The sequence below is a fragment of the Nesoenas mayeri genome (genome assembly GCF_963082525.1).
Source record: "Nesoenas mayeri genome assembly, chromosome: 21".
NCBI lineage: Eukaryota > Metazoa > Chordata > Aves > Columbiformes > Columbidae > Nesoenas > Nesoenas mayeri.
Window position 1 is genome coordinate 3,790,153 of NC_137571.1, and position 26,701 is coordinate 3,816,853.

Consider the following 26,701-nt stretch of genomic DNA (forward strand, 5'->3'; position numbering starts at 1 on the left):
CCCCCTTATTTTGGGGGCAGCAGCTCCTGTGTGTCCCATGAGAACAGGGGTCTGGCACACTTGCTTGTCCATGCTGTTGCCAGCCCAGTAAAGGACGGTGGAAGCGCATCCCGGTCCTCCCAGCAGCACCAAGCAGGTGAGTTTTCTTTCTTGGAGAGGTCGTGGCTGTCGATGAGGACACAGCTTTGTATTTATGCAGCGCCAGGACCAGCATCACTGCCGTGATTTGCTTTGCGAGGAAGACTCTGGTTTGTGTTGTGTTTCTGTTCGAAGGACTCACGTCAGGGACCCTCCTGGTGAGGGTCACACCAGCCCTGGCGCTGGCACATGTTCAGCTCCTGTTCCTCCAGCTCTGGCCTCCTGCAGGAGGGACAAACAATGCGAAATTCCCGGCCAGGACTCACTGAGAAAGTTGTTGTGGCCTCAGGTTTCAGGCTGCTGTCAGTGCCGAGAGGTTTGGGGATGGGGAGCGACACTTGGCTCCATCTGCCCTCCGCTAATCCCCAGACAAACGCAGCTCTTCCATCTGTGCAGCCGCAGCCAGCGAGCCCATCACACCAGCCACTTAATCTAAATGGCTTTGGCCAAAGATAAGGTCATTAATTACACTGGGATTAGAAAACAGTCCAGGCCTGGCGTGGCTTGGCTCGCCATCAGTTAAAGTCCTCGGTGCCCTGGCCCGGCTGAGCATTTGGGGGTGTTCAGGTGGAGGAGAGAAGGTCTGGGGAGACCTTATCACACCTTTCTGTACTTAAAAGGGGCCCATAAGAAAGATGGGGACAGACTTTTGAGCAGAGCCTGTTGCGATAGGACAAGGGGTGATGGTTTTAAACTAAAGGAGGGAGATTCAGGCTGGACATGAAGATTAAATTGTTGCCCTGAGGGTGGTGAGAGCCTGGCCCAGGTTGGCCAGAGAGGTGGTGGATGAACCATCCCTGAGACATCCCAGGCCAGGCTGGACGGGCTCTGAGCACCCTGAGCTGGTGAAGATGTCCCTGCTCATGGCAGGGGGGCACTGGGGGACATTTGAAGGTCCCTGCCCAGGGAGGTGACGGATTCCCCGCTGGTGCCCCAGCCATGGTTCAAAGGGGCTGCGGAGAAGCTGTGTTGCAAGAGCCTGAAAATGAAAGGAGCTGTTGGCTGGGTTGTGCAACACCGTGCGCGTCCCGCGGGAGTTCGGTGGCTTTGGCGGCAAAGCCCGGGCGTGCGCGGCCAAATCCTGGCACCGGGCCTGGGAAATGCTGGGATCCAAAAGGTGGGGCGATGCCGGGTCTCCCCTCTCTTTGTCCCCTTCTTGTGCTGCTCGTGGCCGGGAGGTGCTGGGGGGTGCGGGGCCATGTGGGGCTGTGCTGGGCAGATGGGTGTCCCCACACTGGGGACGAACCAGTGAGGGGGTCGGGAGCTCAGGGGCTGTGGGACCCTCCAGCACGCCCCAGGGGCAATGGTCATTACCCACTGCACAGGAGGGGAAACTGAGGCACGGGGACCCTGCCAGAGCCCGCGGGAGGGCGCTGGGGTGCTGGTGTCACTCGGGGTGCCCATCGGCAGCGCGGGGGGGCCGTGTGGGGCAGCTGGGGGGCCGGCAGTGCAGCAGCTGCCCATGGCGGGAAAGGTGGCGGGAGGGAAAGCGCCGGGACAACAAACCCGGGCGGGGACTTGGCGCTGTGCCCCGAGAGCCCGGCCAGGCGGGGGAAGCGCTAGGGTGTCCCGGGGGGGGTGACACAGCCCCGGCCGCGCGCTGGCACAGCGCCCTGCGCTGCGGGGTGCACGGCGGGGGGTCCCCACGCTCGGGGGGTTGCGGGTGGGGGCTGAGGGCAGGGGGTCCCCTGTGGTGGGGCTGGCAGGAGCGGGGGGGCCACTAGGGCGGCTTTGTCACGGTGTCACAGGGCCATCTGCCGGCAAAGGGACGGCCCCGTGGCAGCCGCCATGGCCTCCAGCAGCTCCCAGTGCTCCCAGTCTGCAGCTGCTGGGGCAGGAGGCGCCCTGGATGGGCTGGATGGGGAGCAGCTGGGGGGCCACCCCACCTTGGGGGGCCATCCTGGGGACCAGCCCTTGGCTGTAGTGCCCCTGAAGGCTCCTGGTCAGCAGCAGTGTCACAGTGGCTGGGAGATGGGTCCCCAGGGTGTCACAGCGGGGGACGTGGTCCCTGGGGGGTTCAGTCCCTGGGGTGTCACAGATGGGGTCTTTGGGGGGTTCAGTCCCTGCGGTGTCACAGATGGGGTCCCTGGGGGTTCAGTCCCTGGGGTGTCACAGATGGGGTCTTTGGGGGGGGTTCAGTCCCTGGGGTGTCACAGATGGGGTCTTTGGGGGGTTCAGTCCCTGCGGTGTCACAGATGAGGTCTTTGGGGGTTCAGTCCCTGGGGTGTCACAGATGGGGTCTTTGGGGGGTTCAGTCCCTGGGGTGTCACAGATGGGGTCTTTGGGGGGGGTTCAGTCCCTGGGGTGTCACAGATGGGGTCTTTGGGGGGGGTTCAGTCCCTGGGGTGTCACAGATGGGGTCCCTGGGGGGTTCAGTCCCTGGGGTGTCACAGATCGGGTCCCTGGGGGTTCAGTCCCTGGGGTGTCACAGATGAGGTCTTTGGGGGGGGTTCAGTCCCTGAGGTGTCACAGATGGGGTCCCTGGGGGGTTCAGTCCCTGGGGTGTCACAGATGGGGTCTTTGGGGGGTTCAGTCCCTGGGGTGTCACAGCCCCAGGTGCCACCAGCCGCTGCGGTGCAGGTTGGGACACGGCAGAGATGACCCCGCTCCAGCCACGAACAGATTAAATGTCATTTTATTTCACACCCCCCCAAAAAAAATGTAGAAAAGAAGAGGTGAGTGGAGATTTTGCTGCTCGTATTAAAAATCTCCCAGGTGTGACTGAGCCGTTTCCACCACTCCATGCGGATCCACAGGGATGTTTGTTCCTCCTCCGGGGGAGGAGGAGGGGACAAGGGTGACAAGGGTGACACCCACACCTTTCCCCCTCCCCAAGGTGCCCCCAGTGCTGTAACTGGCCCCATCAGCACATCCCTACCTGTCTCCATCCTGCCCGGCCCCAGCACCCCCAGCGGTGTCCCCATGGTACCACTAGCACCTTGTGTCCAATAATTAGGCGCTGATTTGGGGTGGGAAGGGGCGGGCAGGAGCACGTTGAGGGGCGCCCTTGGGCCATTTTGATCTTCTGTTGTCGTTGTGTTTCTATGTATTCCTCATTGTCCCTTTTCCCTCTGTACAAATGAGCGGAATGGTCATGGGTGTAGGTGACGCGGTGACGGTGCGCGGGGTCGGGCCGGCTCCGGTGCCCCCTCCGCGCTCACTGCAGCAGGGCCCGGATCTGTTTGGACGTGGTGTCGTCGTTGAGGTGCCGAGTGGTGTACCTGGGCGGAGAGGGGACTGTCACATTGTCACCCTGCAGCACCCTGACCCGCTCTGTCACCATCACCCCACAGCACCATCAAGGACGCCACGGCCCCCGCCGTGTCCCCCAAACCCTGGCTCACCTCAGAGCGTTCAGGAGCCCCTCGGTGCTGGTCGAAGGTTGGTCTTTCAAGACTTTGATGCAGCCTTTCATCTGGAGGGGGAGTGAGAGAGGCAGTGAGCACCCAGACCTACCACAGGGGTCGATCCCCTTCCTCCCCATCCTCCTCCTCGCTGCTTGGTAGGGGATGAATTCCCCTCTGGACCAGCTCAGAGATGTCCCCATAGGGGACATTCCAGGCATCACCGCTGTGCTGGGATGGGTGGGATGGGTGGGATGGGTGTTCTCCCCCGCCATGGCCACTCACATCAATCTTAGAGGTCTTGGCGAAGGCCCCCACGGGGTGGACGTGGTCGTAGAGGATGATGACGCCGACCATCACCCGCATGCAGAAGAGGAGGGTCTCGGTGTTGGTGAAGCGGCTCCGGTACTCCCTGTGCCGGGAGAGGGGCTGGCTGAGCCCTGGGGGGTGGCACAGGGGCCACCGAGATGTCCCCCTGTGTGGGGGGTACTCACGGGGTCTCCAGCATCACCCTGCAGACACAGGCCATGGTGCTCAGGCAGTCGGTCGTGTCCTCGATCGGGAGCGTCTTGTTCTGAAACCCAACAGGTCCCGGCTGCCACGTCCTCCCTGACCCCACATGATGCCCGGGGGGGTTCCCCCACACCCTAAGGGTCCCCCTGGCCTCGCTCACCTCTGAAACAAACTTGGTGGTGGCATTGCTGAGCGTTTTGAGCATGGGGGTGGCTTCGGCGTAGAAGAGAGACATCCTGTTGGCCATCTCATTGTTCACCTCGCTCTCCGCATCCAGCTGTGGGGGACAATGGGGACTGTTGGGGTGACTGACCCCCCCAGGCCATCCCTGGATTGTGGGGCCAGCACCATTGTCTCACCTGCAGGTTGTTGATGCGATTTCGGCTGATGGTCCTTCTGTAGTAGCTGAAGTCGTTCTGGATGGCGGGGTTGGTCATCTGGCAGGGGGGTCTGGCATTAGGGTTGGGGTAGCGAGGCCATGGGGGAGCCTTGGGCGTCCCGTATGTGCTCATGGCTTTTGCATAGTCCCAGTTTAGGAATGCCGCGGGTCCCCACAGCCCCTGTCCCACCCAGGGGGGCCATGGGGAGGTACCTTGAGCTCGTCAAAGCTGAGAGTGAAGTGCAGGATCTCTGCAAACTGCTTGGCTAAGGCTTGTTCCCGCTCGAGGTGCTGGGTCGGGGCGTACGGGGGGCTGGTGAGGGCCTCCAGCAGGCTCCGCAGGGCGTTCTCTGCGGACAAAGCACCGCTGGTCCCCCCCTGCTCCCCTGCACCTCCCCAACCCCACCTGGGGAAACTGAGGCACGGGGCAGCACCTGAGCACAGCCAGTGCTCCCCAAACCCTGCCCTGCTCCTGCATCCGAGGAGGGATGCGGGGCAATGGGGAGATGCGGCGCAACATGGGGATGCAGGGAAGGTGGATGTGGGCTCGGGGCGCTCACCCAGCCGCAGGGAGAACTCGTAGAAGCGCTTCAGCTTGGCGACAAGCGGGCAGACGGCGCTCCAAGCCCGCTCCTGCAGCCGCAGGTCCCCGGGGTTTTGGATGGCCTGTGGGGACGAGAGCAGCGGCGTCGTCCTGAGCCACGGCGGGTTGGGGGGCAGCGGGCGCCAGGGGCTGCACCCACCTCTCGGATCTCCTGCCCGGCGCCCGTGTAGGACTGCAGCTCGGCCAGCACGGCCTGCGCCTCCTCCAGCACGGCGTTCACCTGGTTCCACACCGCCGTCTCGGCCTCCGTCGGCTGCGCATCTGCAGGGCAGCGCCCCGGGGAGAGAAACCCGGAGGGCTCTGAGCGGGACCCCGGGGTGGCGAGAGCCTGGGTGGGGTGTCAGCACCCCGACCCCCGGCTCTCCCGCCAGCCCGCAGCCCTTCCTGCTGGGTTTTGTCCCCCCGGGTGGGTCTCCTTGCCCAAATTTGAGCCAAGCCGTGGAGGGGGGGGTCAGGTAGGGGGTGTCCTGGCTGCCCTGCGACCGTTGTCCTGCAGCCCCAACAGGCTGCAAATAGCCCCAGGGAAGAGATGCGGAGCGATAGCTCCTGTCCCACCGGCCGTGGGCCCCCCCTCCCCGGGGAGACCCCCGGGTGGAGAAGGTGCGGTGGGGGAAGGACATCGGGGATGGCTGCGATGGGATGGGTGACGGGGTACGAGAACTCAAAAATGGCGTGGATGTGGAGCTCAGAATTAAGTACGAAATGGAATTTAACTAAAATAAAAAGGAAAATAAAAATCCCATCTCACTTTCAAAGTCAAGGAAAAAATTAGGGCCTTGGTCAAGTTCGTTATAAGTCAACACTTTAAGAAGGTTCCCCATGTGAAACCTGCAAGAGAAGAAACAAGAGGAAAAGCAGCGTGATGGGGAGGTGGTGCGTGGGGAAGAGGTGCTGGGGGCGCAGGAGCCGGCGGCGGCCGGAGCCCCCGTGTCCTCCCCCCGCTGCTCCCGGGGTCTCGGGGCGCTCCCGGCCCCGGCTGCAGCCTCTTCCCCCCTCGATGGCGATGAGCGCTGGCGGATGGGGTGATGGAGAGGAAGGAGCGAAGGGAGGAGAGAGCCGCCGGGCTCCGGCGAGGAGGGCGAGGTGCTGAGTGAGTCCCCAGAGTCTCGGCTACGGGTGTCCCCCCTCTAGCTGGGGGGTCCTAGGGAGCCCCATAGCCCTGTCCCCATGTGGGGGCTGTGGAGGGGTGGAGGTTGTTGCTGTCCCGAAGGATGCGTGAGGAGCCCAGAAGGTCCCTCACTGTGGGAACGGGGTGGCTGTGTGACTCCAGCCCCCCAACCCAGCCCCACAGCCCAGCCCTGGCTGTTTCGGCTATGCCGGTGCTGGGGACAATGTGTCTGTCCCCGCCGGGGCGAGCGGTTGCTGCTGCTCTATTTCTACCCGCCTTGCTCTGAGCTCTGCCCCAGGAGGAGGATGGGGCAGAGGGAGAAAGCGGGGGGCACAGAGCCACGCTGGGTCTGGCACCCCGCCTTGGTGGCTGTCACCTCCTGTACGCCCCCATGTCCAGCCTGGGAGGTCCCCAGTCACGCTCTCCTGTCCGAGTTGGCCCAGGCCAGTGAGAAGCTGGGGTGGGAAACCTGGGTCCCTGTCCCACGGGTGCAGGATGTGACCCCTGCGTCACCCCTCCCAGCACCTCAGGCAGCACAGATCCTTCCCTCCTCCTCCCCCGGCATCCAGGCTGTCCCTGCCGTGGCGGGGGACAAGCCACACGGCCCCCTAGTGCCATCGACTGTTCCTGAAGTCCCCATGGGCTTCCACATATCCTGCATCCCACTCGGCCAAGGACATCTCGCTGTGCTTTCAGGTGGGGTGTCTCTTCGTGTCCCACTCCCCTGCTCCACTCAGCCCCTTGTGGGGCACAGCCAGGGCTGCCCCAGCCACCTGGGGATACCGGGGCTGCTTGGGGACACTGTGCCTGTCCCAATAGAGCAGCCCCGGTGGCAGTCCCGGGCCCCTCCCCATGCCCACCCTGCTCATGGGACTTACTTTCAAAATCCAGGAAAAAGTGAGGACAGTTTTCTAAATCTTTGCCCAATACCTTTATCAGGTTGCCCATGGCCAGCAGACCTGAGCGAGAGAAACAGAACAGAGTGGAACAGCACCGGTGCCACCGGCCCGATGCTCCAGCACACCTGAGCACCTACCTGCACCCGTCCCACTGGGCTCCGCACCCCACGGCCCCAGCCCACACCCCCTGGCTGGGACTCGGGGTGTGAGCTCTGCTGAAACGCGTTGGGGAGGGAAGCGGGGTGGGGGTTGTGAGTGTTGGTGCTTCCTGTGGGTGCCCTGGCTGCGCCGCCCCCCAAAACGCCCCGGTCCCCCCAGCCCAGCCGCAATGCAAAGTCGGGGGGCTGCCCCAGGTGACCCCTGTGAGGCCGCGCCGCTTCCCCTGGGTGACAGCGCTGGGCATCCCCATGGAGAGGGGAAGAGCCCAAGTGGGATTTCTGCCCCACTGACCCCATTTAGGGGTCTGGTACCCACGCCAGAGCATCCCACCCACCCCACAGCCACGGGTCCTTACCTCAGTGCCTGGTGCGGTGGCTACGGCGGGATCAGGGGCTGTGCCACCCCCCTGGGTCACTTCATGGGCCAGCAGGGACCTGCAGGCGGGAGGATGATCTCTGAGCTCACCCCAGGGGTGACAGTGGGACACTGGGTCCCCTCACGCTGGCTCGCAGCCCTGCACATCCCCACCAGGCTTCACCTGGTCTGCTTCAATCATTTTATTATTGCCAGAAGACACTTGGAGCTTCCCCGGGCTGCAGTGCATGTCAGCAGGCACTGCACCCCTCAGGGAAACCTGCCGGCCTGGGGACAACGCTGGGTGCTGGGGGGACTCTGGGGTGCCCGGGGCAGCCCCAGGGGTGGGAGATTCACACCCGCTCTGCTCAGGCATTTGCAGAAGCGCCGTGACCGGTGTCCTCGCGCCCGTGCTGCGGTTGTCCTTGATGGGCGACTCGGGGCTGGGATTTGTCACCGCTGAACTCTGTCTGTGCCCAGGGAGGGGCACGGATGGGTCCCTGTGGTCCCCAGCATGGGGACACCCCAGCAGTGGGCCTGAGCTGTGGTTTGGGGGTTGGGTGACCCCCCCCAGCCACACCCGAGGTGGCCCTGGGTTTTGTCCTTCCCTGCAGTGGCCTCCGAGCACCCCAGCCCTGCTCAGCACCCGCTCCTCTCTCTGCTCCCCATGAGCATCCTGCTACATGGGGACCCCACGGTGGGTGTCACCTCCATGGGGACATCCCAGCTGACAGGGAGAACCACCCCCCATGCTCCAGGCAGGGCTGAATCCTGCACCCAGGAGCATCGCTCCCCCCCAGGGGCAGCAAAGCCCCTGGATCTGTCTGTCCCCGTGTCACCCGGGGCTGTTTTGCGGCTGTGTCCCTTTGCATCGCCATGGGCACCGCAGCCTGGTGCAGCACCGCACCCGCGGCCAGAGGCTGGTTGTCCTTCTCCTTGGCTTGGTTCTGCACCCCACAGCCCCCCTGCCCACTGGGTGCCCACCGACTGCCGAGCTGGTGCCCCCTGTCACCACCAAGCCTCCCCTGCCACTGTCCCCAGCCCTGGCCGCGCTGGCATCGCCGCAGCCGCTGCAGGGTTGGACGCGCGGTGCCTGGAGGATTTTTTTGGGGGGGCACATTATCCAGATGCTGCCCCAGGATCAGCCAGGGCACCCCCAGCCCTGCCCAATGTGGGATTGATGCTTCCCAGGGTTGTCACCCCCCACACTGTGGGGACATCCCTGGCTGGAGGGAGGCAAGAGGCTGAGCCCCCCCAAGCGGGGGTGCTGGGGGCCTGGGTACGGCTGCGGGCGAGCGGCAGGATTTACCGCAGGGCTGCCGGGGAGCAGAGCCGCAGCACCCCGGCGGCACCGGGAGCACCCAGCCATGCACCCGCACCCACCCGGGGACACTGCGGGGCTGCAGCATCCCGGGGGGACACACTCTGCACACACCCCATCACTCCCAGTCCTGGGGGCACGAGGCTGGGGGTGCAAAGGGAGAGGGGCTCCCGCGAGGGTCTGCTACCAGTTTGGGTCCCCAAGGGAGGCAGCCAACGGCTCCCACAGCCCCCCCTCCGCTCTCAGGCCTGGTGACATCCCTGTCCCTGTCCCCCAGTGCTCACCGTGGCCGTGGGGAGCTCGAGGCGTGGGCAGGCGGTGGCGGCGGCCGAGCGTCTGCGGATGCTGCCGGAACGCGGGGTGCCGAGGACGAGCCCCCGCCGCGTGCGTGAGCCGCCCTGCGCCAGCTGCCGAATGCACCACAAAGACCACCATGGCCCCCCCGCCCCACGCCACTGGTGACGGTGACGTCTCAAGTGTGAGGGAGACGGGGACGCTTAACCCCCTGTGTGCCGAGCTGCAAACCTCTGCAGCCTGCCGGGATCAAGGCTCTGCATCCCACCGGGGTGCTGCTCTTGGGTGCTGGGGGACACGGTGACACCGCCTGGGTGCCTGACCCCCCCCGGCAGAGCCAGTCTGGCTCAGCCTGGCAGCCCGCCCTCAGCAGGGAGAAGGAAGCCCCACATTTTTCTTCCCCCCTGTCCCAGCTCATGGATGGCACTTCTGCCCAGCGTATCACCGGGAAATGGGGGATTTGGAGGGGTTGCACTGTCCCCAAGGTCCCCCCCATTGGGCACAGCCCCCCAGGCTGTGCCAGTGCAGCCCGTAGCCGCTGGGGGAAGCTGCAGTCCTTTGCATTCAGCAGCGTGGCTGGATAATGAGATTTTTTCGGAAGCTGCGAGGCCCCGCAGCTCAGCACCCCAGGGCAGGGGGCTGGGGTGACACTGTGCAGGGGTGGGGACCAACGGGCTGTCACAGAGCCAGCGCTGTCTGCAGAGCCGGTCCCCCCCGGTGCCCCCTCCGCAACCCCAATGTCCGGTTTGAGCCTGGGCTCACGTCAGGGTTTGGGGTGCCCCGATCTGGGTGCTGGGCTCTGCCGGGTGCTCCAGCCCAGGTACTCAGGGCCACCAGTGCCACCAGTGCCACCAGCCACGCATGACCCTGGGCATTTCCCCAGCATGGGGACTCGGGGTGTTGCAGCCCCAAGGAGCTGGACACCCCCGTACCCCACAGCTGCCCTTGTCCCCATCCCTGGAGGGTCCCTGTCGCACCCCCTGCCTGGCGCTTCCGCATCTCTTCCAGCCACCCCTTGCCCCTTCAGCACACCCCGTTCCATGAGCTGAGCTGTGCCGGTCTCAGCCCTGGCAGCCATGCTACTTCAGTTAAGCCCTCATTAATTTTTCAGTCCCCCTGAGCACCCTGAGCGCAGGCGGTTTGCAGCGGCGCTAATTGATGTCTTCTCTACTTAAGTAAGAAGCAGCAGTGGGTTGCCCAGCCGGTGCAGGGGGGGCTCATCCTCCCCTGCTCTTGGGGAGGCTCATGGAGAGGCTTTGGGGCCAGACGGAGCCACGTGCCCGGTGGAGGCTGCTGGAGTGACCTGGAAACCATGGGGCTGAATGAGCCCAGCATGGGTGGGGATCTGGCCCTGGACAGAGGCACGGCGCAGGGATGCCGTGTCTACCCAGGGAGGGGTCCCAGCCGTCCTGCCCCTGGGGTGGGCGGGTGCTGGATCCCTGCAGCCCTGCTGTGTATAACACAGCTGTAAATATTTGTGTCTTTATGTAAACCAGCCCTCTCTCACCTCCGGTTGGGGCAGTTTCCAGCCACCTCCGCAGCGAGGGTGGGTGCACCCAGAGCAGGGCTGGTCCGGGGGATGCTGAGCCGTGGGGAAGGGCAGAGTACCCCATGGCACCCCACAGACTGAATGGGCACCAACCGTGGCTGGATGGAGACATCACGCTGGGCTCAGTGGCCACCAGCTGCAAAGGGTGCTGTGGACAGGCCCAGGTGGCACCAGGATCACAGCAGGATGGCCAAGGTCACTGGGAAGAGCTGCCAGTGATCACCATGGAAACGCTTCATGTTTGGTTCTGGAGATCAGAGTTCTGGAGATTGGAGAGGTTTTCTCAGCCCTTTCTCTGCGCTTCAGCCACGGCTCTGCCCAGCCAGGAGGACCAAGGTGTGTCCGAGTGTCCCCTCCATGCACGCAGTATGAGCCCTCCTGGTGTCTGCCAGCCCTCAAATGCACCAAGGGGATGCTTTGGGATCAGCCACCAACAGGAAGAGCAGCCAGAGGTGGGTGATTGGGACAGGGGGAGGAGGAGGAAGCACCGAAAGCAGCAACAGAGAGTGGCAGAATGGGCAGAGAGTGCAGGGGGGCTCTGCTCAAGGTTGGGGATCAGGCAGTCACCTCTGGGCAGGCAGAGCTGGCAGCATCCCTGGTGCTGAACCCAGCATCCTGCCCCGCATCCCGGTCCCAGCATCCCACCCTGCATCCCTGTCCCGGCATCTTTCCTGCGTCCCGGTCCCCGCCGCCCCCCCGCATCCCCTCTATATTTCCCTCCAGCATCCCTCAGTATCCCAGTCCCCGTTTCCCTCGCAGCATCCCAGTACCCTCCCAGTATCCCACCTCTCCCCACGCCGTGGCCCCACCCTGCTGATTGACAGCTCTCCCAGCCAACAGGCGGGCGTTGCCGCGGGGGGGGCCGGGCGGCCCTCGGTTACAAGAGCGGCGGGAGCGGCGCGGGCAGAGCCGGCCGGTCGAACCGCGGCCCCTCCGGTAGCGGCCCCGCAGAACCGCCGCCTGCCCGCGCCGTGCGACAGGTAAGGACCGCCGGAGCCACTCCCCCCCGCGGCTGGGAGCCGGTTCCCGGTGCGGAGCTGCCGTTGGGGCAGGTGCTCGGAGTCGGTTGTGGGGGCTGGTGTCGCGGAGCTGCCCCGCGGGTGGGCAGAGCAGCCCCTGCACCCGCGGATGCTGCTGCTCCCAGCCCGGCCGCCCCATCCATCCCCCGGGCTGGGTCCTGTGCCCTTTCCCTTCTCCCTCCCCGGGTGCTGGAGGATGGGTGCCCTGTGCTGCCCAGGGTGCAGACCCCACTCTGTCCTGTTTTGGGACCAACAGCCAGTGATTGATAATGATATTTGTGCTTTGAGACGAGCAGTTTGTGTCAAGCGTGTGGTGGCTCCAGCAGCTGTCCCTGCTGTCCCTGCCCTGGTGTGGCCTTTGCCAGGTCGTGCTTGGAAAAGGGAGTCGAGCTCTGTGGACCAAAGGATGCTCTTCCTGAGTCCTGGCCTCTTTGAGGGCTTCACTTGCAGGACAATGTGTGCTGTTTATAGCAAAGGTCGTTGTTGCTGTTTCCTCCAGAGCTGACCCTCGTGCAGGTGAGAGGCTCCATCCACCTGCCAGTGCGGTGGTGGGAGATACGGGAGGACACGAGCACGGGACATGGTGGGGACTGATCGGTCGCTGCAGGTTAGAGCCGGGCTGTGGAGCTGGGAGGGCTCACGTGGCTCTGCAGCCAAGCTGGGCATCGCTGGAGGAGCGTTGTGCTCCGTGGGCGTCCGGACGCTTCCTCGGCTCTGGCTGCCGAGGGGTGGTGGGTTAAGCGCTGCCGCGGCAGACGGTGACAGATGCTGGTGGGATGATGGGGCAGGAAGCAGCCTCTGCCTGCGGGATTAGCTGGGAACGAGGATGGCTGAGAGCATGAGGAGCCCCACAAGCTGGAGGAAGCTTGTGCCCACCCCAGGGTACCCCCATGTCCCCTGAGCCCACATGGCCAGGAAATCAGATGCTTGGAAGAGAGATAGCACTTGGTCGGGCTCCAGGTGAACTTCTACTCAACTTTCTCTATGGGAGAGAGAAGCTCCAGGAACTCTGGGCAAACCATCTGCTGCTCGGGCTGAGTGGCGCCGGCAGCCAAGGCTGCGTGGGAGCGGGCACGGCGTGTATCCGAGCAGCTCCGCGTCCTGCCCACACAGTTGCAGGCTTGCCAGAGCTCCAGCACGCCGCTCCGCAGGCAGCAGAGCCGTCCTCACCGGGGCTGACCGGGGCATCGCCGCCACCGGCTGGATGCGGCAAGTCGGGTGGTGCCAGGGGGGTTTTCACTGCTTTAATGGGAGACTCGGTAACCTCTTCTTTGTCCCATCCTTACAGAGGGCAGCTGGACATCGTGGTCTGGTAAAGGCCATGTGAGGAGGAGTTCTGGGTCTTTAGCTGTTTTTTGAGTGGTTTTTTGTAGCCCAAAGGGAACCAGCCTAGGAAATGGGGGCCTCAAGTTGCCCCAGGGGAGTCTGAGGTTGGATTTAGGAACAATTTCTTCCCCAAAGGGCTGTGGGGCATTGGAACAGGCTGCCCAGGGCAGTGCTGGAGTCACCATCCCTGGAGGGTTGGACAGACGGACATGAGGTTCTCAGGACATGGGGCAGTGCCAGGGGTGGGTTAATGGTTGGACTTCATGACTGATGATGGAGCAGGGCCTGGGAGCACCAGCCCTCGCTGTGCCCGATGTGAAGGAGCCATGTGGTGTTTTCCCTCCCAGGGGCAGCCATGGGCAAGCAGAACAGCAAGCTGGCCCCGGAGATGCTGGAGGATTTGATGAGGAACACGGAGTTCAGCGAGCAGGAGCTGAAGCAGTGGTACAAGGGCTTCCTCAAGGACTGTCCATCCGGTATCCTCAACCTGGAGGAGTTCCAGCAGCTCTACATCAAGGTGGGCTCTGGACGGGTTGCTGAGTGATGCCTACGGGGCTGGAGCACCCTGCTCCTGCCAGGGCAAGGCTGCTGCTTTGGGTGCAGCCTCTGCGCTGTTCTCCTCCTCCCTGTTTTTATCTCTGTCTTCTATCCACCCTGCAGTTTTTCCCTTATGGAGATGCCTCCAAGTTTGCTCAGCACGCTTTCCGCACCTTTGACAAGAACGGTGATGGGACCATCGACTTCAGGGAGTTCATCTGTGCCCTGTCTGTCACCTCCAGGGGCACCTTCGAGCAGAAACTCAACTGGGCCTTTGAGATGTACGACCTGGATGGGGATGGCAAGATCACACGCTTAGAGATGCTGGAGATCATTGAGGTATCGGTGCTTAAAATCAGCATGGATAGCTTGCTTTTTCCAGACTTTTCACAACTATTGGGTCCCTTTTGGCACAAAATAATGTTTTCCTGCCCAGAGCCTTGTCCAAAAGGTACCCTGTATGTACCTGGTTGTAGTTGTGAAGCAGCACAGCTTGTACCAGCAGCTAACTGGGTCCCAGCAGAGCAGCAATCCTGTCCCTGCCTTGTACTGGGACCTTCTTCCCATCCAGCATTCCCACTCTGGTACTTTGCTCCTCTTCTTGCTCCAGGCCATTTACAAGATGGTGGGAACTGTGATAATGATGAGAATGAACCAAGACGGGCTGACACCTCAGGAGCGTGTTGACAAGATCTTCGCAAAGATGGACAAGGACAAGGATGACCAGATCACCCTGGAGGAGTTCAAAGAGGCAGCAAAGAGTGACCCCTCCATCGTCCTCCTCCTGCAGTGCGACATGCAGAAATAAAGCCCTGGGGCTCATCGCTGGACTGGCTGCACCAGCCTCTGCCCCCCATGATGGTTTCATCCCCATTTGCTGCTCAGTCTCCCTGTTCCCACTTGGTGTGAGCCACATTTCGTCCCTCCTGCTGCCTATCCGCCTCCGCTCCTGGCTGTGTCCTGGGCTGTAGCTCTCCCTTGATGGGTAGAGCCTGTTCTGGATATTGCCGGCTTGAGGTCACCCCCAAATCAACCCTCTCCCATCCTGGAGCTGGACTCCCTGCAGCCGATGGTGAGTGTCCTGCTTCCCCAGGGCCAACTGTCCCCACATCCCTGCTGCTTTCCCCCACTGCTCCATCCAGCCCATTTCCTGATCCCCCATAATTGCTTGTGATGCCTCCAGGGAGGCTGAGAACTCCCAGGTCCTGGCCCTGGTCTCTCCTTCACTGGAGAATGGCCAGAGTTGCTCAGGGGACTATAGGGGACAGCAGAAGTGTTCAAGGCCACCTGGATGTGTGGCCAGGGTCTGACCCAGAAGCCAACTTCTACCCCATGACCCATGTGAGCTGGCAGAGCAAGCGAGTGACGTCCACGAGTGGGTGACCTCCACAGGCAAGTGATGTCCACAAGCTGGCGACCTCCACAACAGCCCTGGCAGCATCTTGGATGCTTTGCGGAGTTTCTGGTCTTCCTGGATATTGAGGTGATGCCTGGGGTCCCAAATTGAGGGCAGGGGCTGCTCGACTCCTCCCTGGGGTGAGGTTGGGAGTGTCGTGGGTGCTACCGATGGGTCCTGGGTTGGGGCTGTGGAGAGGTGCAGATGGGTCCTGTACTTGCTGAGCCTCCTGACAAGGCTCTGAGGCCACAAGAAACATGTCTGTCTCCTTACTCCCCCACCATCCCAGCCTGCTGTCTCCATCCTTCCTGCTCCAGGACAGGAATATTGTCACAGATCAGTATTTAGCCTGCACGTTGTGGTGTTGATGACTGTAATGCCTGTTAGGAGATAGTGAAGTTGTTATCTATTTTTTTAATGGAAAAATAAACTGTTCCCCATGTGTGGTGTTTCCCCTGAATGGCTTATTGGGGAGGGGGCAGCAGGCTGCTGCAGTTGTGGGGAAGGTGAGGTGACAGCGCTGCACTCCTGAGCATGTATTTTAGGGGAGAAGCTGGTGGTTTTGCCCTGGGCCCATTCCCAGCACTGACAGCAACTGGGACCTGCTGTCACTGTACCTTTGTCCTTCTTCCCAGCCTCCTCTTCTCCACCCTCTTCTTCCCAGCATGTGTTTTACTCTGGTCTTTCTTCTCCCTCAGCAGCGGGTGCAGACAGCGCCTGTTGCTAAGGAGCTCTCACTGATTTTTAAACACTTCTCTGTGTGTGGGGAGGTGCGTGGTTCAGCTTCCACCCTGCAAATCACCAGCATCTCGTCTGTCCTGCAGCAGCCAGCACCTGAGCACAGATGAGACAATGCCAGAGCCGTGGCAGTGTGTGTATTTTTAGGGGTGCTGCAAAGGGAGAGCTCTGTGCACCTCCGGTTTGGCTGCCTGGGAATGTGTGTTTGCAGCTCAGCTGTGCCTGGGGAAGGAGGGACATATGGGGCAGGTTGTCCCCATGGTGTGGGAGCCCAGGGACATGCCAGGGCTGCTGTATGAAAAGGCAGAGGACTCTGACAATACCCTTAGTGACCCCAGGGCCCTCAAAGCTCCTGCTTCCCTTGGGGCCACCCCAGAGGAAGCTCGGGTATTTCTTGGAGGGCTGCAAAGGCCCTGGGGAAAGGGAGGTTTTGGTGAGGCTGAGATGATGGTGAACTCCCAGAAGGGCATCCCAAAGGGTTTGGGATGCAGGCAGCTGGGTGAGCCCTGTTCACCAACACCTGCCTTCCTGGCTCTGCTCTCCTGCTGAACCTCAGAGCAAGTGAGGCTGTGTTTGATCAATCCCATGGGGAGGGACATGGGGGTCCCCAACGCTGTGTTCTGCAGGGATGGTTGGTGTTTAGCTGCTGGCACAGAGCTTTATGCAAAACCTTTCTGCTGGTCTTGGTGCTGAGGGTCTGAAACCTCTTCCTGGGCACTGTGCTGTGCCAGGTGAGACAAGGGGGATCCTCCATCTCTTGGTCCTTCCTGGCTGCTGAGTTGTGGTCTCTGGGGCATATTTGCTCCTCCCCAAGGACCTCTGGGCTGGGGGGTCGGCTGGTCATGGTGCAGTTTGCAGCCTGAGCTGAAAGCTGGGCTCTGCACACAGCTCTGGCTGGACTCCATCCCACCAGCCCCCTGGGAGAACATCTCGTGAAGAGCCATAATTAATATTCATGATCACTGCATTAACTAGCACACAGCACAGGTTCCCCCGGCACAGAGCAGAGCCTGAGCACGCCAGTAACCTGCTACACAGCTGCTGCTACAGCTGCTCCTTCCCCATGGTGACCGGCCTGTCCCTTGCCACGGGTGCCACCCTGTCCTTTGCAAGAACCCCGGTGACTCTCGATGTTCGTGAGCTGGTGTCCACCAAGGGTGCCCTGCCACCTCCTGCTCTCCGCTGGTGCCATCTTTCCCAAAAAGCCCCTTCTCTTTGCTGGCTCTGCCCCGGAGCGCTCCCGCCTCCATCCCCCGCACCCGGGATTTACGGGGATGTCGGGAGAGCTGCGGCGGGACGGACTCGGTCCCGAAGAGGTTAAGCCGAGTCCCGGTGGGCTGAAACCCCGGAGCTTCATGGGATGCCTTATAAAGCGCGTTCCGCCGGCCTGTACTCGCGTTCCGGGGGCTCCCGGTAACGTGCGGAGCCGCCGGTGCCCCGGAGCCGCCGCGCTATGGAGCCGCCGGGCACGGCCGGGGCGCCCGGCGCGGCGGGGCGGCCCTGGGAGGAGGCCAAGGCTTTCTACGACAACCTCGCCCCCAAGAAGAAGCCCAAATCGGTGAGAGCCCCCGAAGTGCCGAAGCGGGTAGAGCTGCCCACCCTGGACGGGAAGCAGCGCCCCCTCCCCGGGTGCCCCATCCTCACCGGGTGCCTCCCGCTGCATGTCTCATCTCCTCCGGGTCCCCCTGGGGGTCTCTGGGTGCCCCATGTCCTGCAGGTTCTTTGGGGTTTTCCTGGGTGCCTCATCTTCTCTGGGTTCTCCTGTGGAACCCTCTGGGTGCCCCATCTCCCCCAGCTGCTCCGGGGTCCCCCTGGGTGTCTGTTTTTTCTGACCCCCATCTCCATCCAGGTCCTTTGGGAAGTGCTGGGTCGCTCCAGGTGCCCCCACTCCTCCATGGCATCCCTTGCTTGCCTGGGTCCTCTCCAGAACCGCCCCCAGCCTCTCCGGGTGTCTCTGGGTTCCTGCAGCCCCCCGGCGTGCTCCGGGGTCCCTTCTGCACTGACATGTCCTTGTGGAGCGGCTCTGTGCCCCGTGAGCCACCGGTCCCCTGTGCCAAGACCCGGAGGCCCTGCCAGGGGCAGGTGGGGTGGCAGTGGCGGAGCAGGGGGACAGCCCAGGGACCGAATCCGTGCCTGGGGCACTGGGGTGTCGCAAGGGTGTACCCCCCCAGCCAGGCTCGCCAGCTCCGGGAGATTAGAGGGAAAGCCTGTGTTATCTAACCAGGGCTGAGCCTGCCGGCTTTAGACGCAGGAGCTGCCGTATCTTGGAACAGCTGCGGAGGGCTGGGGGATGCACCCCAGGACAAGCTGGCCCTGGCCCCCCCAGCCTGCAAGCCCACCCAGATGTAGCTGTGGGTCTCTGGGTCCCCCCAAAATGTGGGGCTCTGGCAGAGACGCTGCCCACGGTGAGGGTGGGATGGCAGCCGGCACCTTTTGCGGCGAAGCTCTGATGTGTGACCTCTCCAGCGAGGGCAGCCAGCCAAGTCCTGCTCTGCGGACCCCGATTTGGAGCAGCCCCCGTGCTTTCCCCGCTCCCGTACCCGCTGCCAGCTGGCACCGCCGCTGCCTTCGTCCTTCCCGCAGGAGAGGGACAGCCCGGCTCGGTGGCGAGATGCGGCTGGTTGTCTTTCACGCCATGTTTTGAGCCTCCTGCGGATGTCAACCCAAGCTCCTCCTCTTCCTCTCCTTGCAGTGACCAGTGTGCCCATCTCTACTGGGGAAACTGAGGCACAGGGCAGTAGTATGATTTGCTCGCGCAGCAAACCAGCGGCAGAGCTGAGGTCAGGCACTCAGATTGTAAGTCAGGCTGTGCCGTTCTGCTGTGTGGGGCTGGGGCTGGGGCTGATGCCCGCGGTGCCTGCCCAGCCCCGACCCCTCTGCTGGGACAGGCTGGGCGCCCTGTGCCTGCAGCCGGGCAGCTCGGCAGCCCCGCCAGGCAGCTGTCGTGCCCCGTGATGGATGGCTGCAGGGTGCTTTTCTGCATTATAAATAATGCCTTTGGAAAACTCAAAAACATCTCGGCCATTACCCTGAACTTTAATCTGATCCCGAGCCGCACAGAGCTCCCTCATGCATGCGGGAAATTGAGTTTGTTATCGTTTGTCTGTGCCCTTATGGGTCTGTCCATCCTCTCAGCTGAATGTCTTTGCCAGCCGGAGCAGGTACTGGTGTGGGAGCAGGTACTGGTGTGGGAGCAGGTACTGGTGTGGGAGCAGGTACTGGTGTGGGAGCCGGGGTGAGCTGTGGGGACTGCTCTGGACTGTGAGATGGCAGGACCCAGGGTGATTTTGGGCACCATTTTTGGGGAGCCCATTGCTGGCTGTGCAGTGGGTTCACACGATGTCCCTCCAGCCCGCAGGGCTCTCTGCTTTGCAGGGGTCTCCGTTCTTCCCATGCCCCGGCTCCCACATCTGCTCTGTCCTCGCTCCTGCCAGCTGGGGAGGTCAGCGATGAGACTTGTCACTCTTCAGCAATGCGGAAAATGTCCCCCTGCCTCTCCAGTGACACCACACAGGGAGGAGCGGCCGGGTCGGTGGGAGCTGGTCCTCTGCTGGCTCCCCTCCTCTGGGGACACTTGTCCCCTGCACCCATGGGGACCTCATTTTTGGGATGCTTTAGCTGGGGTGGGAACTATGCTTGACCATGGAGCAAGTCCTTGCTTTCCCCTTTCTGTGTCCAAATCTCACACCAAAATTCACCTCCAGATTTGGAATACAGCCCCAAGGATTTGATTTACAGCATCCAGGGAAGTCTCTGGCGCTGCCAGAGTTTCTCCAGGTTTTTAAGGATCAAGGTGTGTCCAGCAGGTGATGCCAAAGGATCTGCTGTATCAGGGGGTGCAGAATGGGGTCCCCACTGTGGCCCTTGTCTCAGAGCCAGCCAGGGCAGCAGGGAAGCCACTGGTGGTGGGTGTCACTGTGGGCACCTGTGGGTGGGAGGACACGGCCCCCTGGGTATCCCGCGAGCGTGTGGGATTTCCAGATGTCTGCCTCTAATCCTCGGGGGGCTGCTGAGGATTTATGTGCGATTAGAAGGGTGATTTAAAGGCCTGACAGCTGTTGGTTCTGCAGAGGAAAAGGTGCCATTTCCAGTCACTACTGGAATCTGCTTTTTACCCCAAAACTGGGGTGTTTGGGGTCTGGGATTGTTTTTGTGCTTGATGGAAAGATCACTTGTGCTTCTAGGGGGGGGTCTGGACCTCGTGGACATCCTGGAGCTGTGCCAAGGGCTGATGTTCCTCTGCAGAGGGCTGGGCTGTCACGGTGTGTCCCTGCTTGTCCCTCCTGTGCGCCTGAGCCTGATGATGGACCCAGGGCTGGGATGGGACCTTCCCCTGCGCTGCCCTGCTCACATTTCTGTTAAACACATCATGAACCTCTTGCTTGATGCTCAGGATGGGGCTGGATCTGACCCACCCGTGGGAAGGGAGAGCAGCTCACCATGCAGCTGCGTCTTGGGCTTGTTTTGGATGATGAGCTTTAATCATGAGACTCAGTGCATTGTGAGTGGGACCCCTCCCATGCACATGCTTCCTATTAAAAACGAAGGGTGTTTTTCCCCCCAAATGGTGATGTCTCAGAGCAAAGTGGGGTTTGTTGGGTTGTTCACAGCTCTCTGATGGAGGACTTGAGGTGCTGCGGTTCCTGTAGCGCCGTGACTTTTTAAAAGCCCGTTTTTGCATGTAGTAATGATCATCTGCAGCACCAGTGGGGATGCAGAAGCATCCAAACAACCTTGAGGAGGGAACGCTTCCAAATGAAACCTCCACTTCAAAGAGATGTCAAAACGCAGCTCCCTCCTTGCAGAGCAGAATTGCCTTCATTTGAAAATGTCAGCGTTTCCCAGAGAACAGCAGGGCTGTTCCAGCCCAGCCGGAGCTGGGAGCCGCGTTAGCGCCCGGCTGAGACTTCGCTGCAGAAAATGCTCCAAAGGTGCAAATCTCCCTTGGCAGGAGCGAACAGGATCCGGCAGGTCCCGTTCCCAGAGGCCGCTCCAGCAGCCCACGCTGGGGCAGAGTTAGAGCCTCAAGCTTAAGGTTATTTTTATTGCTGTGTTTATTACCTCTTAAATTAACCTCCTGGAGGCTGGTGCCTTTAAATGGCAAAGGAAGGGACCTTGAGCAGCCTGTTGCCGTTGCGCAAGGTGCCTGTGCTCCGGGCACCCGCTGGGTGCAAGGTGTGTGCTGTGGGGAGATAGAGATGCAAATTCAGGTTGGGGACCTGGTTAGGCTTGGCTTATGGCCCCTCACATGCATCTCACCGCCTTGAACATGCTTCTGTGTGTGCTGCTGGCTTGCTTTTTCTGCTGGGGATCCTGGAGGCTGTGGAGGATGCTCCATTGGGGACCAGGGGTGAGGAGCAAACACCCAGCAGCACCCATGTACCCAGATAAATAACCAGGGTCTTGGGAGCAGCCCAGAGCAGCAGGACTCCTTGCTGAAGGCTAATTGCCGGATGTCCCAAGACCTTTAATAGTTATTAATATTTTCAGCTAATAAATGGCCCATGACACCAGAGTTATTAATTAATGAGCTGAAGTGCCAAAACGTAGCCTGTGGCAAGTTAATAGCTAACACCCACCAGGTAGCTGAATGTGAGATGGGGAGCGGGCTGCGGTTCACTCGTGGGAGTGATGCTGGTGTCACTGTTCAGCTTCTGCGTGGACATGGGTGGTCCTGCATGTCCTGGGGGTTATCTGCTTAATTAAAGGAGCTCCTTCTGAACGTGACCTTATTTCTCTACAGACACTGTGGGAACGGGGTCCCTCTGGCCACAGTGATGTTCTAAGCCTGAGCTAAGCTGTGTCCAGCCCTAATTGCCCCACTTGCTGGGGATTTTGGGTACTGCTGTGGATTTGGAGAGGTGTCTGGGACCGATAGCGCTGCAGGGCTGTCCCTGGGCTTTGCTTATGGGGCGGTGAGGTGCTGGGAATGGCACAGGGGCTGCCATTGACTCATTCCTGGGTGCGTCTCCATGTTGGGCAGGATCAGTGGGGCTGGGATGGGGCGGAGTGAGTGGGGAGTGAATATGCGCAGTGCGGGTGGGGAGCCTTGTCCTCGCTGTTTCTGCGAAGCTCAGCCCTGGGCAGGGTGGGAGCTGAGACTTTGGAGCCACTGGGTGTGCGGGGCAAATGGCATTGCCGGGGGATTACTCACAGGGCAGCGCGATGCTGGAAATCACAGCGGAGCTGAGGGCGAGCTGGTCCTGAAGTGCTCACCGCCTGGATTTCACAGGCTCCCTGCAGAAATACATCTCCAAACGCAGCTGGAGAGCACGTGGGCTGGGACGGCCCTTGGGGAGCATCCCCTGTGTGACCCCCAAGCCCTGTCCTGCTGCTGGGACAGGCAGAGTGTGCTGGGGACAGGGCTGCCAGTGCCACCATCCCTCTCAGGATTTGCTGTTCTGGGAGCAAGGATTCCTTGTTGGCCGTCAGTAATTAATTTGTTTGCATGCTTGCAAGTGAGTGGCGGGGATTAACACCCTCCTGCCCTCCAAGGGGAGAGGGAGGACGGGTGGGGGTCAAGACGAGATTGACTTTCCTGCTGTCCCCTCTCTGGCTGCCAAGTCCCACGAGAGGCCCCTTGTTGACTTCAGTGCGGTTTGGATCAAGCCCTTGAACATTAATAATAATGACTCATAAATCATCGCTTGCACCACCTGTTTGTCATGTTTCCGCCCACAATAACTATATCAAGTGTTTTTATAAGCTGAGCTGGCACGGGTTGTTTGTCACATCTGGACGGCATCGTGGGAGTGTGGATCTGGCCGAGCTGCTGCGTGTGGTTTTTCCTGGCTGGGGGCTGGAAAAGCCACAGAAATTCCTTCTTTGTGGGGTCCAGTGGTTCTCCTGGGGTAGCACGTTGGGTCTGGATGGGTCCTGGGAGCCCGATTGCAGTGGGAGGGCTTGGGCATGGTGTGAACAGCAAAAATAAGCCTTTAGGCATCCTGGATGTGTGTGGATGGTGCATCAGGGCTTCACATGTTGGAGCGTTGGAAAACCAAGGTTGCAGCTGCCCAGTTATCCTCCAAATCGTTATGGAGGTGTCATGCACCCCATGGCTTTTGCTGTTGATGGGTCACAGATGCCCCCTCAGGAAGCAGGGGCTGCATCCCCATTTTCTGCTTTCCCATACAGCCGAAGCCCGAAAACGCCATCACCATCGCGGTGTCGTCGCGGGCGCTTTTCCGCATGGAGGAGGAGCAGAAGATTTACAACGAGCAAGGGGTGGAGGCCTACGTGAAATACCAGCTGGACCACGAAAACGAGCCCTTCCTGCCCGGGGCTGCCTTCCCCTTTGTCAAGGTGAGCATCACCCGCCCGAGCTGCATCTTGGCTGTGGTCCTGAGCCAAAGGATGCGGAGAGAAGGGGGTGCTGTGGGGTGCTTGCATGGGGAGTGAGCAGCGCGGTGGAAGGGATGGAGCCACAGAGCAAACAGAGGTCAAATAAAGCTCCTGGCAAGTGATGCGCTTCTTCCAGGACTGAGGAAACGCTGCATTTTCCAAATTGGCAACAGAGAGCAAGATTTGAAGAAATAATCCCTTTGGATCATATTTAAAGTTTCCCTTTAAGGAATTATCTTTTTTTTTTTTTTATTTAATTCCAATTTCTTTTATTATTTTAAATTGGCTGGATTTATCCGTGCTACAGAGCCAGCCAATTTCTAATTTTGACGTGTTGAAATGAGGCATTTCAAACCTCGAAACTATTTTCCAGTTTGGTGTGCTGGCCCTCACTGAAGTGATCTCTTGCCCGTTCCCAGTGGGGAGGGACTCGTTCCATTCCTGATTGCTTGAAAAGCACTTATCTGTGACTTTGAGCTCATTTATTCTCATAATGAAAAATCGAAACCTTCTGTGTTTGAAAATACATGAGTGGCTATGTGATTTTCCCCAAATCAGTCTTTTTTTTAACCCAGTTAAAGCAGCTTGCTGATGTCAGCTTGGCTCCGAGTGTGTAAAGTGCAGAGTATTGTGTAGAGTGTAGAGTCTTGAATCTGGGCAGGAACAACCCCAGGTTCCAGTATAAGTTGGGGAATGACCTATTAGAGAGCAGCGTAGGGGAAAGGGACCTGGGGGTGCTGGGGACAGCAGGGTGACCATGAGGCAGCACTGGGCCCTTGTGGCCAGGAAGCCAATGGTACCTGGGGTGGGTTAGAAGGGGGTGGTCAGTAGGTCAGAGAGGTTCTCCTGCCCCTCTGCTCTGCCCTGGGGAGACCACACCTGGAATCTTGTGTCCAGTTGTGGCCCCTCAGTTCCAGCAGGACAGGGGACTGCTGGAGAGAGTCCAGCGCAGCCACCAAGATGCTGCAGGGAGTGGAGCATCTCCCGTGTGAGGAAAGGCTGAGGGAGCTGGGGCTCTGGAGCTGGACAAGAGGACACTGAGGGGGGACTCATTCATGGGGATCAATATGGAAAGGGGGAGTGTCAGGAGGATGGAGCCAGGCTCTGCTGGTGACAACCAGTGACAGGACAAGGGGCAATGGGTGCAAACTGGAACACAGGAGGTTCCACTTAAATATGAGAAGAAACTTGTTTGGAGTGAGGGTGGCAGAGCCTGGCCCAGGCTGCCCAGGGGGGTTGTGGAGTCTCCTTCTGTGCAGACATTCCAACCCGCCTGGACACCTTCCTGTGTAACCTCATCTGGGTGTTCCTGCTCCATGGGGGGATTGCACTGGATGAGCTTTCCAGGGCCCTTCAACCCCTGACATTCTGTGTCTGTGGAGCTGGGGTGGGGGCAGATCCCTAGTTTTGGTGCATGGTTGGGTTTTGCTGGGTGAGGAGGGTGTGAAGGCCACTGACACCCACACCCCCGCACCCATGGGTGCTGCAGGCGCTGGAAGCCGTGAACACGCAGCTGCGTGAGCTCTACCCCGACAGCGAGGAGCTCTTTGACATCGTCCTCATGACCAACAACCATGCCCAGGTTGGGGTTCGCCTGATCAACAGCATCAACCACTACGGTGAGCTCAAAGTGACCCTTCGCGTGGGTGCTGCTGAATTTTGGGCAGATTCAGGCCGGACATGAAGAAGAAATTGTTGCCCTGAGGGTGGTGAGAGCCTGGCCCAGGTTGGCCAGAGAGGTGGTGGATGAACCATCCCTGGAGACATCCCAGGCCAGGCTGGACGGGGTCTGAGCACCCTGAGCTGGTGAAGATGTCCCTGTCATGGCAGGGGGGGCACTGGGGGACATTTGAAGGTCCCTTCAACTCACACTATTCTGTGATTCTGTGATTTTCCTGGGCTTTGGGTGGAGGTTGGCTGGTGGTGAGGATGCTCTGGCCACGCTGCTGAATAGCAGTGCCAGAATTTAGCCCCCCTCCTGCCAGCTCCTGAGAGGCCATGGGGGAGCAGTGTGAAGGTTTGGGGGTGATCAGGCTCACCTTGGTGTCTGTCTGCCCTCAGATCTGTTCATCGAGAGGTTCTGCATGACGGGAGGGAACAGCCCCATCTGTTATCTCAAGGCCTATCACACCAACCTCTACCTCTCCTCCGACGCCGAGAAAGTGAGTGGGGCCATTGAAGAGGGTGAGTCTGGGGTCCAGCTTGTGGGGGACAGTGGGGGGAGCCTGGAGCCCTCAGGGAGTCAGTGCCAGGAGCAATAGCTCCAGTGTCCATGTCCCTACATCAACGTGCCACTGGGACCTGCCTTGTCCCACATCCCATCCTTGACACTCCAAAGAGCCTCTAGTTTCCATGGTAATAAGGCTTTCCTGGCCCTTCCAAGGCAAAGGCACTGGTTTTCCATCTTATTTCTTGTATGCAAAGGGAGGTTTGTCACGTGGGGACTTGATTTTGCTGTGAAAGGTTTCGGGGCCAAGCTGCAGGCACTATTGGGTGCATGTGTGTCCTTGCGGTGTTTGCTTCCAGCCCCTTGTGTTTTGCTGTGCTCCTCAAAGGACGAGCCACGAGGCTGGGTCCTTGGGTACCTGTCACCTCTTGCCTTGTCCTTTAACCTCTCCAGGGATCGCTGCAGCCACCATCTTCAGCCCCAGTAAAGACCTGGAGGTGTCGGAGAACCAGCTGCGGGTGGCATTTGATGGCGATGCCGTGCTCTTCTCGGATGAGTCGGAGCAGATCGTGAAAGCTCATGGCTTGGACATGTTCTTCGAGCATGAAAAGGCTCACGAGAACAAGCCTCTGGCACAGGTAGTGCTGGGGTGCAGCCAGAAAAAGCCTCTGGGAGAGAGACAGTACCCAGGGGCGCTCTTGCCGCTGGGAACAAGCCGGGGATCGGCACGTGGAGTGTGAAACGTGGCGATCGGCAGCCTGGTGCTGCTGGTTTTGGCCCACGGGGTGGCTGCGGTTGGCCCCTTGCTGTCATTTTTGGAGGGGAAGGTGTTAACCAGCATGTCTGGCTCCGCTAGACTGGAGGAAGGGTTAGCATGGAGCTCTCAGGAGTGACGGTTTCTTCTTGCTTTGGCAGGGACCCCTGAAGGGCTTCCTGGAGGCCCTGGGGAAGCTGCAGAAGAAGTTCTACTCCAAGGGGCTGAGGATGGAGTGTCCCATTCGCACCTACCTGGTGACGGCCAGGAGTGCGGCCAGCTCGGGAGCCCGGGCCCTAAAGACTCTGCGCAGCTGGGGCTTGGAGACGGATGAAGCTTTGTTCCTGGCCGGGGCTCCCAAGGGGCCGCTGCTGAAGAAGATCCGTCCCCACATCTTCTTCGATGACCAGATGTTCCACGTGGAGGGAGCCAAGGAGCTGGGCACCGTCGCTGCCCACGTCCCCTACGGCATCGCCCAGAAGCACAAGAAGCCAGCGCAGGAGAAGCAAACCCCGAACAGCAAGTAGTGAGAGCCGGTCCCACGTCCCCGACGTGTGGCATGGGCTTCACCCCGTGCGCCGCGCTCGGACCTGGGCTGTGACCTGCAAGGCTGAGAGTGTTTGTCCTGGAAAGCGCGAGGTTGTTCCCCATCGGGAGCCTTGTTGGGGGGCATGGATGGAGAGGGGCGCTGATGAAACACTTCCTTTTGCCCCTATACTCGTTGTGATGTTGTGGTGTTGCCGTCGTAGGGACAGCCCCAC

General features: G+C 60.7%; 3 protein-coding genes across 6 annotated transcripts; 2 read left to right on the forward strand and 1 right to left on the reverse strand.

Annotated features, from left to right (window-relative positions):
* Positions 1-3,295: 3,295 nt before the first annotated feature.
* LOC308048394 (CYFIP-related Rac1 interactor A-like) lies at positions 3,296-7,071 on the reverse strand (the record flags this gene model as incomplete). 3 transcript variants are annotated; one of them, XM_080357540.1, is made up of 11 exons in its annotated part: positions 3,296-3,359; positions 3,483-3,553; positions 3,768-3,894; positions 3,977-4,056; positions 4,156-4,272; positions 4,355-4,432; positions 4,588-4,724; positions 4,935-5,040; positions 5,118-5,239; positions 5,727-5,806; positions 6,965-7,071. In XM_080357540.1, the coding sequence occupies 10 exons, from the start codon at positions 5,797-5,799 to the stop codon at positions 3,296-3,298; spliced, it is 975 nt and encodes a 324-aa protein (XP_080213666.1). The 3 variants fall into 3 exon arrangements, with proteins under 3 accessions (XP_080213666.1, XP_080213665.1, XP_080213664.1); XM_080357539.1 differs by lacking the exon at positions 5,727-5,806 and having other exon boundaries at positions 6,965-7,034; XM_080357538.1 differs by lacking the exon at positions 6,965-7,071 and having other exon boundaries at positions 5,727-5,925.
* A 6,291-nt stretch (positions 7,072-13,362) lies between these two features.
* Positions 13,363-14,352, forward strand: HPCAL4 (hippocalcin like 4; the record flags this gene model as incomplete). Of its 2 annotated transcripts, XM_080357563.1 has the most annotated exons (3): positions 13,363-13,524; positions 13,668-13,883; positions 14,155-14,352. In XM_080357563.1, 3 exons carry the CDS (start codon positions 13,363-13,365, stop codon positions 14,350-14,352), a joined length of 576 nt encoding a protein of 191 aa, XP_080213689.1. The 2 variants fall into 2 exon arrangements, with proteins under 2 accessions (XP_080213689.1, XP_080213690.1); XM_080357564.1 differs by lacking the exon at positions 13,668-13,883.
* Positions 14,353-16,982: 2,630 nt separating this feature from the next.
* Positions 16,983-26,467, forward strand: NT5C1A (5'-nucleotidase, cytosolic IA; the record flags this gene model as incomplete). The annotated part of the gene is made up of 6 exons (XM_080357618.1): positions 16,983-17,236; positions 22,813-22,980; positions 24,509-24,638; positions 25,081-25,203; positions 25,640-25,824; positions 26,102-26,467. The coding sequence occupies exons 1-6, from the start codon at positions 17,132-17,134 to the stop codon at positions 26,465-26,467; spliced, it is 1,077 nt and encodes a 358-aa protein (XP_080213744.1). The 5' UTR covers positions 16,983-17,131.
* Positions 26,468-26,701: the final 234 nt, after the last annotated feature.